This window comes from Monodon monoceros, unplaced genomic scaffold (genome assembly GCF_005190385.1).
Source record: "Monodon monoceros isolate NGI ecotype Baffin Bay Population unplaced genomic scaffold, NGI_Narwhal_1 Super_Scaffold_14, whole genome shotgun sequence".
NCBI lineage: Eukaryota > Metazoa > Chordata > Mammalia > Artiodactyla > Monodontidae > Monodon > Monodon monoceros.
In genome coordinates this window covers 13,947,770-13,962,202 of record NW_021703770.1, presented here as the reverse complement: position 1 = coordinate 13,962,202, position 14,433 = coordinate 13,947,770, and the positions used below count along the sequence as shown (strand labels likewise).

At 46.4% G+C, this 14,433-nt stretch overlaps 1 protein-coding gene across 1 annotated transcript in view; it reads left to right on the top strand.

The window, feature by feature from the left end:
• The window catches only part of FER1L6 (fer-1 like family member 6), a 174,826-nt gene that overhangs the window by 35,993 nt on the left and 124,400 nt on the right, over window positions 1-14,433 (top strand). Inside the window, exon 2 of the mRNA XM_029222558.1 lies at window positions 12,175-12,257. Coding sequence (XP_029078391.1) covers window positions 12,182-12,257 — 76 coding nt within the window. The 5' untranslated portion in view covers window positions 12,175-12,181. The remainder of the gene's footprint in view (window positions 1-12,174; window positions 12,258-14,433) is intronic.

Genomic DNA, 14,433 nt, shown 5'->3' with positions numbered 1-14,433 from the left:
AGCTGGTTTCCCCTTTCCTTCTTGCCAAGAACATCTTCTTTCCATTACTGTACATCTCAGGGAGGGAGAAGAAGGAACACCAGTGAATTCAGGAAAACTGAATCCCATGTAGACTCATTTTAGGTCTCTTGTGCCTTAAGTGACCCTAATTTGGCCTTTCAGATGACTCTCACCTAACTGTTTACACAGGGAACACCTCGTTGGTACATAGAAATGCCTTTTCCCACTAAGCTTCAAATGTGCTTAGCTTCTGCATCTCTGGGAAGTTTACAGAAAAGCTGTAGCCCAATTTGTATCAGTGGATTTATTCCCTTTTCATTCAATTGTTGAATCATGAAGGAGAGTTAGGTACAACCACTGACTTTCAACATTGAGTAGAAACATTTTAATATCAATTAAAACAACAGAGTAATGCCCGTAATAATAGGTCCAGTATCAAGACCTACAGACGATTTAGAGTCCACTGTGTACGTTTCCTATCTTATTCAGTTCACCTGTCTCTTAAAGATGACACCTATTTTAAATAATCACAATCAAACCATTTGCTAAAAATAGGAGCAAAGCTTTAATGTAAAGGATAATTAATTTCCTATTCTTCCAGGGACGATGACATTGAGGGTTGCCTGGGTCCCTTGCTTTTTCAGTCTGGCAGTATTATTGCACATCCATTTGGGTATAGCAAGAGAAGGGAATATCAAACCATCCTTTTGAGGCTTTTTAGCAAGGCTGAGGAAAGGATAGGTGTCCACTTGTTGGAGGGTGTCTACTTGTTAGCAGGATTTCTCAGATTGTGATCTGCATTCCGTCTGCCTGTCTCCAATTCAGGGGAACTGAATTAAAAAGTTTTGCTGTCAAATCAGGTTGGGAGCCACTCGATTCTGTGGTACTTTCATGCTTTTGAGGAGTCTTATTTCATGTAAGCGTACTGTTGAATCTAAGAAGCCCTGTAAAACTGGGGTAACTCCAGCATTTTCCAAATATATTTCCAAATGGAATCTCTTTATTTGTGGAAGGTCCATTTGTGAATGATAAAGTCTGGATTTAGAGTTCTGTTGGGGTGGTACCTCCAAAGAGCAGATTCCAAGATGGGATTGACGTGCTCAAGATTTATTTGGGGAAATGCGTGGGAAGGACAAAGAGGAAGGAGTAGGAGAAAGCAGAGAGTCTTCAGACCACGATGCAAATTTGACCCTTGTGATGGAGAGCAGGAAGGAAGGGAAATTGGGTAGGAAGATTCTTCTAAAACAGTTTCCTCCAGGTCAGGAGGGAGCCTTGTGGCCTAAGTTATCCGTTAGACGCATCCCATGTCTTGCAGGATTAGTTCACTTGCTGTGGTTAGTCATTTGCTGGGAGCAGCCCATGGGCAGCATGGCCTCGTGTGACACAGTAGTGAATCGAGAGTTATAGGAGCTGGGGCGGTCAGTCAACTATGCTTCATGCAGCCAGAGATCTGAGTGGCACTTTTTCATGACTGCCACAATTTCTAGCTTTGGCCCCTTTTTAGCCATGGAGACTTGAGTAAGTCATTCCAGGTTCTGGAACCTAGATGATTAATCTACCAAGTAGCAGGGAAACCTTTCTATGTCACATAGCTGCCGTGACACATAATGGTACATGAAAGTTCTTTGTAATCTACGAAGCATTCTAGAAATAAGAAAGAATATTATGATGGAGTGGCTGAAGCCTTTTCAAGTGTATTAGCTGCTAGAAAGCCATTGTGCCCCTTGACCACATCACACTGCCTTTTCCCTCATTGCTCTGAACTTCCCACAGGCCCACTGCAGTGCTGGGCATCTAACAGGTAATGAGTAAGTGTTTGTTGAATCATGATAACAACTGTTATGAGTTCTCCAAAGAAACACTCCATGACTAAGACGGTATGTGGGATAAAGATTGTAGACGCTGAAATTTATTCCCTCTGGCAGAGGCCACATGGCAGGATGCAAAGCATGGGGGAGGGTGGAGGATGATTTCTGCTGATGTGATCTGCACTTGCATCTGGAATGGACGTAGCAGCTTCTTGCAAAGGGTTATTTCTCTTCCCAGAGCGCGGAAGGTTGGAGGAGAGTTTCATAATCTTCTTGCTTTGCAATATAGTCTCTCTTTTGAGAATTTCTAAAATAATTCTGAAGCTAACTGAATTGTTAAGACAATTCCCAATCTGCATTCTAGACAATTGTACAGCAACACTCCTCTGAAGTTCATTTTCCAGAGCTGTATATCAGTTACCCTGTTGGCCCCTTTGAGTTTTACCAACTCATCCTTTCCCCCTTTTGGAGAAGTATCAGTTGGGGCTAAAATGGTTAAGGGGCAAGCACAGGAAACAGGGTAAGTGGAGTAGCAGGGATGATGTGTGACTGGGTAATTTCTTAAAGAGGTGACTGTCGCTCATCTGTTTGGTTCTACTTTCCTGAGAGGTGGCAGTTTTGTCTATTCCTTCTTTGTACATTTCTTTGCACCAGCTCAGCATTTTGTTCAATTAATGTTTGTGCAGGGTGCACAATTAATGCTGGGTGCAGGGAAGACAGTGGTGAATCAACTAGAGAGAGTTCCTGTCCTAATGGAACTTTTGGTCTAATGGACACTCGTAAAAAAAATCATGTAAAAATAAAATGACAAACTATGATAAGTGATGAAAAGAAAAATCACGGGGAATGTGAGGACTTGCTGAGCCTGTGGGAGGGGGCGGGGGAAGGGGAGCTTCAGGGAAGTCCTTGTGATGTTTTTTTTTTGTTTTTTTTGGTTTTTTTTTTGCGGTACGCGGGCCTCTCACTGTTGTGGCCTCTCCCGTTGCGGAGCACAGGCTCCGGACGCGCAGGCTCAGCGGCCATGGCTCACGGGCCCAGCCGCTCCGCGGCATGTGGGATCCTCCCGGACCGGGGCACGAACCCGTGTCCCCTGCATCGGCAGGCAGACTCTCAACCACTGTGCCACCAGGGAAGCCCTTTGTGATGTTTTTTATTTTATTTATTTTTTTATACAGCAGGTTCTTATTAGTCATCAGTTTTATATACATCAGTGTCCTTGTGATGTTAAGTGACATCTTTCTAAGGGATGGGATGGAGTTAATGGGGCAAAGAGGTGTGGGAGGGCATATGGATTCTAGGCACAGAGAAGAGCATGTGCAAAGACCCTGAAGGAAGGGCATGTTTCAGTCAAGTTGCTGAAGGAAGGTGGTGTGGTCGGAGCAGAGAGAGCAGGCAGTACGAGATGAAGTAGAGAAATAAGGCTGCGGGGCTGTCCATTTGGTTTTTCCCTGCGATGAGCAGCCAGCAAACGTTTATGATTGAGTGTGTACTGTGCAGCCAGATGACTTCTGTTGTTATGATGTGTACTTGTATCTGAGCCAGACATAGCAGCCACATGGCAAGGCTGTCATTCTGCAAACAAGGAGAAATAAACTTAAACCCTAGGAGGAGGGATTTGAGCTTTAGCTAGAGAACACTTGGGGACCCCTGGGGCTGTTGAGCTCAGAAAAGAGTTGCCACAGGATCTTCTTTTGTGAAGAACAGATCAGACAAGAGGAGGAGGTTTGGTTCCCTTGAATGGCTCAGGAATCAGGAGACAAGGTTCCAGCTCTGACGGTTCCATGATTGGCTATGCGACCTCAGACCACATCACCTCTTTAGTCATCATTTTCCCCTTTTGTAACGTGTAAGGTTGGGGCTCAGTAATCTCTGACATCTTTGCTTCTGATTGGGGTCAAATCTATGATGACCAAAAACGGGAGGTGGGATGCTTCAGGAAGCCTGTGCCCCATCTGTGAACCCCTGAGCCAAGGCCCATTTCTCTGGAGACATTGAGCTCAGTTGTGGATGTTGAACGAGGCTGCCTTGTGAGCTACTCTGTAACCTGCTCAGTCCTCACTTGCAAAACCTTCTCCCCACCCCCCTGCCTTCCTGCCTTGCTGTCCTGCCCCTTGGAGGCTCTTACACCACTGCCTGGCCCACAGGCGTCAACTTCCCATTCTTCCCCATGAGGGGCTCAGTGGAGTGCACCCACTTTCTTTCCTTTCCTGTGGTGCCATTAAGAAGTGCAAGAGGGGGACTTCCCTGGTGGCGCAGCAGTTAAGAATCCACCTGCCAATGCAGGGGACACGGGTCTGATCCCTGGTCCGGGAAGATCCATGCCGTGGAGCAACTAAGCCCGCAAGTCACAACTACTGATGCCCACGCACCTAGAGCCTGTGCTCCGCAGCAAGAGAAGCCACCACAGTGAGGAGCCCGCGCACCTCAACGAAGAGTAGCCCCTGCTCGCCGCAACTAGAGGAAGCCCGCACGCAGCAACGAACACCCAACACAGCCAAAATTAATTAATTTAAATTTAAAAAAAAGCGCAAGAGGAAGTAACAAAGGGCAGTGGATCAGTTCCTTGGTGCTGCCATACAAATGACCACAAACTGGGAGGCTTAGAACAACAGAAATGTATCCTCTCCCAGTTCTGGAGGCCAGAAGTCTGAAACCAAGGTGCTGAGAGGATTATGCTCCGTCTGAAGGCTCTGGGAGAGAATCCTTCTTTGCCTCTTCCAGCTTCTGGTGGCTCCAGGCATTTCTCGGCTTGTGGTCACATCATTCCGATCTCTGCCTCTGTCTTCACATGGCCTTCTCTGTGTGTCTTCTTTTCTGTTTCTTGTAAGAACACTTGCCTTTGGGTTTAACACCCACTCATGTAATCCAGAATGATCTCATCCTGAGATCTTTAACTTAATTACATTTGCAAAGACTCTTTTTTGCAAATAAGGGCACATTCACAGTTTCCCAAATGTGTATATTTTGGGCAGCCACTATTCAACACACTCCAGGCAATGACTTCTGAAGCATCTGATCCACCAAAATGCCTTCTTTTTATTTGTCTCCTTTCTAAACTTGACGTCTTTGAAATAACCTCAGACTACAAGTCCCAATGAAATGCCACAGAGAGCAGGCTGGAGGGCCTGAGAGCACAGGCTCTGAGGGCAGGTGGCCTTGGTTCAAATCCCAGCACTTACCAGCCCCTCTGTGGCTCAGTTTCACCATCTGTACATTGGGCACAGTGATAGTACCTACCTCTGAGGGCTGATGTGGGACTTAAATAGGATAATACTTGTAAAAGTATCTAGAACTGGCCCCAAGTAAAGTGAAAACATATTCATTACTGCAAATGAGTAGGGGATGGTGAAATAATTAAAAATCCAACTTTGATGGCTGGACGGTGGCTAGAAAGTATCCAGGGCTTTGGCACTGTCTGGAGCTGGAGTTTCTTTGAGCCTTGACCTACCTGTGGCTACCTGACTTGGAATAAAACACCCTGGAGGCCCCTCCTCTCAGGATCTGCTCTGAGCTGCTGTGTTTGCAGATCAGCCTTGGGCTCTGGATTTCAAACAGAGATAGGGAGCTGCCGGGCAGACACAGCAGAAAGGGCATTTCCTGGGAGATACCTGCCCGTCTGGTTTAACCCCTTGGAGCATTTTCTGTAATGCACAGGGGTTCTGAAGTAGAGCTCTATGGAAGGAAAAAGTCCATTTTTGAATGAACGGGATTTGAGGTGTGTCTGTTATCAAGAGTTCCCCCGGCCTGGGTTTGGAGAGGGAGGGCTGTGGAGGTCCATGCTTGCTGAGGTCTTAGCATTTCTGGGGGGTGAACACAGGATAAATGGGCACCCAGAAGTCCCAGCAGTTTCAATAAACAGGTATATGATCTTGATTTGGTTCCTAGTTTCTTTCTGGGTCTCAGTTTCCTTACTGGCCAAACGAGTAGGTTAGCCTTGATGAGTGGTTTTCAAACTTTACAACTTAATATATAAAACAGATAGAAATGGAGCCCCTCAGATTGAAGGGATGGGGGAGTGTTCCCAGTGAATTTGAAGTCCTTGATGTCTCGTCTCAGAAAGAATTTAGTGAGAGACAAAGTGATAGGTAAGAAGTGGACTGGGCTTCCCTGGTGGCGCAGTGGTTGAGAGTCCGCCTGCCGATGCAGGGGACACAGGTTCATGCCCCAGTCCAGGAAGATCCCACATGCCGCGGAGCGGCTGGGCCCGTGAGCCATGGCCACTGAGCCTGCGCGTCCAGAGCCTGTGCTCCGCAACGGGAGAGGCCACAACAGTGAGAGGCCCGCGTACCACACACACACACACACAAATATATATATATATATATGTCTTTGAGAACACAGCTCATTGGCACTGATTACTTAGCCACAGGGGTTTGCAACCCTGCTGCACTTTAGAATCACCTGGGGAACTTAAAAAACTACTGCAGCTTGGCCCTGGTGCTGACCAATGAACTCAGACTCTCTGGGATAGGATCTGGCCGTAGTGTGGGAGATAGTTTTAGAATGCTCCCTCACGTGAATCTGATGTACAGCCAAAGTTGACCATCATTGCCCTAAGTAAACGGATATGATCAGGAGAGCAGTAATGGGACGATCATGGGCAGAGAGGAAAAAAGTTTCGGAGTCTTGACAAGGCAAGATGTCACATAGATTTATATTTTAACAATCTTCTGTCAAAGCCCACATTATGGCTGTTTCTATGTTTGCTGGTTTGCCTTTAATAAATATATGTCAGTCCTAGAAGTAAGATGAGTACACAGATAGCATATACCCAAGAAGGTATTTCCTAGCAGGCAGTGGGAAATTTACCCAAGGCTCTCTGGATAACCTCAACATGGTGATAAGGCTTGATTTTGTTTTGTTTTTTAGGATAGACTTGATTACCTGCAAATCCATTCTTCTGATAAAGGAATTTTATTAAATATATATTTTTTAAAGAGTTCCCATATAAAGAAATTCACAAATCAAAGTGGTTGTTTTTTTTAAATATAAATTTATTTTATTTATCTATCTATTTTGGCTGTGTTGGGTCTTTGTTGCTGCGCGCTGGCTTTCTCTAGTTGTGGTGAGCAGGGGCTACTCTTTGTTGCAGTGCACGGGCTTCTCATTGCGGTGGCTTCTCTTGTTGCGGAGCACGGGCTCTAGGTGCATGGGCTTCAGTAGTTGTGGCACGTGGGCTTTAGTAGTTGTGGCTCACGGGCTCTAGAGCGCAGGCTCAGTAGTTGTGGTGCACGGGCTTTGTTGCTCCGCGGTATGTGGGATCTTCCCGGACCGGGACTCGAACCCGTCTCCCCTGCATTGGCAGGTGGATTATTAACCACTGTGCCACCAGGGAAGCCCCAAAGTGTTTTTTTTTTTTTCCCCACACTGGATGTTATGAGTGGAACTGGAGGGTGAGGTGCAGAGGTGACCTGAGTCTTCTTATCTGGGAAGGAGAGTAGCAGGGGCCGGTACTGGTCACATCCATTGATGCAATTAACTTAGTGTTTGGCCTCTTGGCCTGAGCTGCTTCTCTTCTGCACTGAAGGTAGAAAAGGTGATTCCAGAAGGGGAATCTGGTGACACAAGAGGAAAACCACAAGGTGACCATGGTTGTGAGCGATTTCCTGATCTCGGCTCCCCTGAGCCGTGGACATGACAGTAAAGTTGCTATTTGTAGAGCTTAGAGCAGTTCAGCATGAGGGTTCAATGAGGTGACATACACAATATCCCAGTGAGAAAAGCAGTGTTAACTTTACCACCACTTCCTGCAGAATAGGAGCCTGGAGCTCCGAGAAGTCCTGTGGCCAGCTGCAGTGACATAGCTAGAAAGTGTCATTGATGAGACCCAAACTCTAGTTGCTGGGCTCCTCTTTCTGTGTGCCAGGCTGGCTGCCTCCCTGGCAGTGCGAGCCCTGGGCTCAACGTGAAGCAACGCCGCCTTGAACAGATGTGTGGAAGCAAGTTAAACATGCGCACTGTTTAATGCTCTCGCTGTTTGGATGTAGATATCGGAGTCATGGTAGCTTTCGCCCTGAGGAGACCAGGGTGGTATGGGGGTTGCTGTGTGTCTCTTGACTTATCTTGGGGTGGCCCTGGGAGGAGATTCAGTAGACCCTAAACTGGAGAGTTCCATCCTTTCTTTGAAGTGGGGCAGGAGGTTCCCATGCCGGAATCCTCGGCAAACTGGAGAGGGGGGCCGGTACGATGGCAACTGCCTTGAAGACTTACCAGGTAAGTCTTCCTGCTTTACTGGTTGATCCCAAAATACTGGCTGGGAACCCCGACAAACTCTTATTTGTAAAAGTGGATAATAATAGCATCCTCCTCGTGGTACGTGGTGGGGATCCTAGGAGCTTATGTATGTAACATGGTATTCCTGGCACTTGCTGAGTGTCAAAGCATGTTTAAAACCTTCAAAACTCACTCAGGGGAATATTGTAGCATGTTTTCTTGTCATCAACATTGTAATACTTTATAGCATGTTTTACATTGTATAAGCATTGTTTCCTTTTTTAACATCACCCTGTGGATTTGATAAGAAATATTGTGTCATGTGAGAATGAAACATGTTCATCTGATTTAAGCATGCAGCCCCCGATTCTGGAGCTAACAGGTGGCTTCAAGCAGGGCCCTGAGCTGAGTCTTGTGTCTCCAATTTACCCTGGGCTGTGCAATCTGCCAGTGGCAAGATCTTTCAGGGCTGGCGAGCTGTGCCCTCTCTACTGTGGATGGCACGGGGCTGAGGAGAAGAAATCAATTTTCATCAAGAAATCTTTTCACACTGGGAGTCATGCTGGGAGTGCCCTTGATAACTGACTCAGAGTTTCAAGCAAACAACCTTGTGTGTTTGTGAAACAAACATCAATCCACCCAGAGAGCAGAGCTGGTTGTAAATTCTTTGGGCATTACTGGAAGGTTTCTGGCTTCCTCTGTAGGGGGTCTGAGCTGTGTCTAGAGCAGACCTCCTGAGAACTGGTTCTTCTCCCAAATTAATTAAAAATCTCTGAAGGTGGTTCCGGACACTGGTATATTTTAAACTCCTTAGGTGGGTTTAGTGGACAGCAGGGTTAGGAGCTCTTGGTTTTGGAGGGGCAGGGGTGCCTGACTCTGAGAGGTGGCGCATCTCTCCCTCCTCCCGTGCCCACGACAGTAGCCTGTGGCATGCCCCATGCCTCAGTCACTGCCCTATGGGAGGGCTCGGAATGCTGAGGCCATCCGTGATGAACTGTCAGCTTCCTAAAGGAGTGTTAAGTCTCCCTCCGGTAGCTACTGTCATTTACTGGTAGCAACTTCCTGTTTCCAGATGGAAGTTACTCAGTCTTCTCAAGTACTCTGTCGAGCCTGCTTGCCAATTTCCCAGGAACATCAGATTCTGACTCTGAAATGATCACAGCAGGGAGCCCTTGGGGACCACAGTGGTAATTCAGGGTCTGGACGGGACTGGCCTTGGACTCTCTGCATGGTAACTCTCCTTTGAAAACAGGAAAGCAAAAACTATTATTGGAAATTGCCTTTAAGAAATTTCAGAAAAAAAGGGAATTTCCTTTGTGTATTTGAGATTCCTGGGAGACTGAGAAGCATGTTCTTATCACAGCTTTGCTTTGTCCTAGGTGCTTTGCTTACTTACCTCATTATATTCTTACAACAATCCTGTAAAGTATGTACCGTGTCATTTATCTCCATTGTACTCAGGTGGAAACTGGCTCAGAGAAGTGCTGTGACTTACCCAATCCGACCATGTCTGGGTGGTTCCAGAACCCATTCTTTTTTTTTTTTTTTACATCTTTATTGGAGTGTAATTGCTTTACAATGGTGTGTTAGTTTCTGCTTTATAACAAAGTGAATCAGTTATACATATACATATGTCCCCATATCTCTTCCCTCTTGTGTCTCCCTCCCACCCCTCCAGGCGGTCACAAAGCACCGAGCTGATCTCCCTGTGCTATGCAGCTGCTTCCCACTAGCTATCTACCTTACGTTTGGTAGTGTATATATGTCCATGCCTCTCTCTCGCTTTGTCACAGCTTACCCTTCCCCCTCCCCATATCCTCAAGTCCATTCTCTAGTAGGTCTGTGTCTTTATTCCTGTCTTACCCCTAGGTTCTTCATTTTTTTTTTCTTAAATTCCATATATATGTGTTAGCATACGGTATTTGTCTTTCTCTTTCTGACTTACTTCACTCTGTATGACAGACACTAGGTCTATCCGCCTCATTACAAATAGCTCAGTTTCGTTTCTTTTTATGGCTGAGTAATATTCCATTGTATATATGTGCCACATCTTCTTTATCCATTCATCTGATGATGGACATTTAGGTTGTTTCCATCTCCGGGCTATTGTAAATAGAGCTGCAGTGAACATTTTGGTACATGACTCTTTCTGAATTATGGTTTTGTCAGGGTATATGCCCAGTAGTGGGATTGCTGGGTCATATGGTAGTTCTATTTGTAGTTTTTTACGGAACCTCCATACTGTTCTCCACAGTGGCTGTATCAATTCACATTCCCACCAACAGTGCAAGAGGGTTCCCTTTTCTCCACACCCTCTCCAGCGTTTATTGTTTCTAGATTTTTTGATGATGGCCATTCTGACTGGTGTGAGATGATATCTCATTGTAGTTTTGATTTACATTTCTCTAATGATTAATGATGTTGAGCATTCTTTCATGTGTTTGTTGGCAGTCTGTATATCTTCTTTGGAGAAACGTCTATTTAGGTCTTCTGCCCATTTTTGGATTGGGTTTTTTGTTTTTTTGTTATTGAGCTGCATGAGCTGCTTATAAATTCAGAACCCATTCTTTCCATCATTCTACTGTATTTCAGGATCTCAAAGGACCCCTGGAGTCCCCTAGGCCAGTGCCCCCTGCTTTTGATGTTTGTCCTCTCTACAACATCTTTTACCAGTGGTCCTTAGGTCTCTGCTTGCACATCTCCAGGAACTGGGAACTCACTTCCACCCAGTGCAGTGCATTCCACTGTTCAGGCAGCATCAATGAGGAAGGTTCCTTAATTCCTCATCTGGATCAAGGCAGGACATGAAAAGAATAAATAAACAAATAAGGAAATAAATAAATAAGTGAATGGAGGGGACATATGTCTCCTAGTAGCTTCCTCTCATTAGTTCTAACCTTATCTCTTCAAATAATAACAAGAATAGCTAACATTTATTGAGCAACTAGTTTGTTTCAGGTACTGGGCTAAATGCTTTACATTTGTTATCTCATTTACACATGAGGACCCTGGAGTTTTGAGAGGTTAAGTGACCTGTTCAAGGTCGCAGAGATGGTGCTGGGATTAGAACCCAGGCAGTCTGGCTGTGGAGGCCCTGATCTTGGCCACTGCAGTCCATGCACTCTTAAGTCCTAAATATGTAAGAAAATGGAAAACTTCAGTTGTTCTGCCACTGTCCTCACATTGCTCAGGACTGCAGGATACTCGCTGAGAGGGTCCGAGCCTTTGCTGCTCTCGCCTCCCTTCTCCTCCATTCCGTCCCTGTTCCTCTTCTTCCCGTCTCCAAAGGCCACCCCATCAGCCTGCCCGACTCAAAGCCAGAACTTTTTCTGACCTTCCATCCTTCTGCGCAGCTCCAGAAATGGATTCTCTCAGCAGGCTGGCAGAGGGTCGGGATGCTCCTGGTGTCAGTTAGAAACAACAGACTGGGCCCCTTTCCAGGGCTGAGGAGGAGGCCCCCAAACAGCTTCCTGCTCATGGCTAATAATAATAATAATAATAGCTAACATTCTGGGCATATACTACATGTCAGCTGAGCTGTGCACTTGTGGAGTGACCTTAGTAAATCCCAGAGCCTCTTGACCTTAGAAATGGTCTGGTGCTCAGCTGTGGAGAGGGTGTTCATTCTGCTCAGGTGACCCTGTGGTTAGAGCCTGGGCTCTAAAATCAGACAGGCCTGGTTCCAGGGGTAGCTCTGACACTTAAGAGCTGTGTGACCTTGGAAACTTTACTTACCCTCTCTGGGCCTTGGCCCCTCATCTGCAAGATGGATAGGAGAGGGTTTCTGTGACGATTAAATGATATCATTTGTTTTGAATGCCTGGCACAGCTGAGTAAAGAGAAATGGAGAAGAAAACAGCTAGTGTTATTAGTTTTGTTGTGGTTCTAGGTGGACCTCAGGATTTCTGTTTAGGAGGGGGTTTTGTGGTTTCTGTAAGAGTCTGGAGAGCATGTTGGGTCATCCTGATACTTGTCTTTTGATGCCCATCCTGGGTGGTTTAGGAGGATGGTCAGCTTCCAGAAGAAGAACTCAGTGTGTGTGTGTGTGTTTGTGTGTGTGTGCGCGCGCGCGCCTGTGTGTATTTTCTCTTAACATGTCTGAATGAGTCAAAGTAATTATCACTGTATTTTTTAATTTTTCTTTTTTTTTCAGAAAGGAGATGTTTGGGCTGAAGCTGAAGAAGAAGAAGAAGAAAGCAGAGAAGGGGTTAATCCTAGCCAACAAGGGTGCCCAAGGTGAGTCTTTTGAGGGGTAGGTAGGGACCACCACCCTGGGGCCTGCAGGTCTCCAGGGTTGACCCCCCCCCTTGGCTGAGAATGGGATTCATTCTCCGAGGAGTGAGGTGGGAACTGTGCTGCCTTCTGGGTCTTCAGACCCTGCCAACCCCAAGTGCAGGCCCAAAGTGATCCCCCCCTGCGCCACTGGTCATCTGGTCCCTTGGCCAAACCAAGGGTGGGTGGACACCTGCTGGACCCCGGAAGGATTCCCCCCAAGGAGGCAGTGACAGGGTTCAAGCTCCCATTTCTGTTCTGATTTGCTCTGTGGCCCAGGATAAGTCACTCAGCAGCTCCAAGTCCCAGCTTCTCCCTTTGTTAAGTGGGCATGACGTGGGCTACTGAGCTGACCGCGCGATCATGGGGAGAAGCAAGTGAGATTTTGAAAATCAGAGGGAGGGTAGCAGCTGCTCTGGGGGAGGCTTTACATATACTGTCTCATTTAACCCCTCCGTCATCCTACCAGAAGGTGTGGCTATCCCAGTTTCACAAATGAGGTTACAAAGATGCAGAGAGAGTAAGTAAAGTGTGGAAAAGACCAGCTGCAGAATTGCAGGGCTCAGTGAATAATGAAAATGCAAAGCCATTGTTAAGAACTTATTAAGACTATCTGGATGGTGACTGCAGAGCATTAGGCCAAGGGCAATGAGTTCCTTCTGATCACAGGACCCTACAGGGCTGCACAGACCCATGAAGCCAGCCTTGAGGGTGGGAGGTGCAGAGCCAGGAAGCAATGGCATTGGGATATATTGATGAATCCAGGCTCTCAGACTTTCTGCGCTTAGAATGGGCGATTCCTTCTCCAGAAGAGCAAAGCTCCAAGTTACAGTGTGACCTGTGCCAGTGGAGGCCAGGCCCCATATCAGGGAGACACTCATGTGTATTGAATCAAATATGATCAACTGATTCCAATGGACAGGTCTGGGGTGGTGTCTGGAAACTTACGTTGGGTGGTCGTGACAGCAACTGGTTCAAGGCTAGCTTTCTGGACCATTTCTAAACCAAAATGGTACAGTGAGTCTGCTTTATTTTCACCCCTCTCGTCTCCTTGGAGGGGTGCTTCCTTCACCCTTCACCGCGTACCCTGCAGGTGCCCTGCAACCTGTCCTCCACCCAGCTTCACTCCTCACCCTCAGGGAAAACCTAACCTTATGATGGGAAAATACAGAGACTCATTCATATTAAAGTGTTGATAGTAACGATCAAGTCATTCTTGGATGGGACAGGAGAGGCATTACATTTTAGGTGGAGACAAGGCTTAAAGCTTAATAGAAGTACTTGTCTATTCACTCAAGCTGAAGGTATCAGGGATTGGGTAGAAAAGACTCTGGGGTCTTTCCTGGTGTCCTTGAAATTATGACCCTGCAGTAGGTCCTGGAGATAACAAGCTTGAATAAGACACAGTTCCTTCCTTCAAGGACCTTATGAAAAATAATATCTATGACACATTGAATAAGCCCCTGCTGTTTTTTCCTTGACATACATCATTCATGACTCTGAAATGTAGTTTCCTTTGCCCCTGTTTTCTAAGAGGTTCAGAGAGGATAAGTGTTTGCTAAAAGTCACACAACCAATAGGTGCAGAAGCTGGCTTCTGAGGCTAGGTCAGTCTTACACCAGAGCCCAGGCTTTCCTACCCCATGGGTCAGCCTCCAGTTAGGAGCCCTTACTGACTGCACAGCGGGGAAGGAACAAGCTGGTGGAGATTTAGGGCAGCCGACCATAGGCGTTTCAGAGGAGCTGGCTCCCCAGGGCTCATTTTTTTTTTTTTTAACATTTTTATTGGAGTATAATTGCTTTACAATGGTGTGTTACTTTCTGCTTTATAACAAAGTGAATCAGTTATACATATACATATGTTCCCATCTCTCTTCCCTCTTGCGTCTCCCTCCCTCCCACCCTCCCCATCCCACCTCTCCAGGCGGTCACAAAGCACCGAGCTGATCTCCCTATGCTATGTGGCTGCTTCCCACTAGCTATCTACCTTACCTTTGGTAGTGTATATATGTCCATGCCACTCTCTCACTTTGTCACAGTTTACCCTTCCCCCTCCCCATATCCTCAAGTCCATTCTCTAGTAGGTCTGTGTCCTTATTCCTGTCTTACCCCTAGGTTCTTCATGACATTTTTTTTTCTTA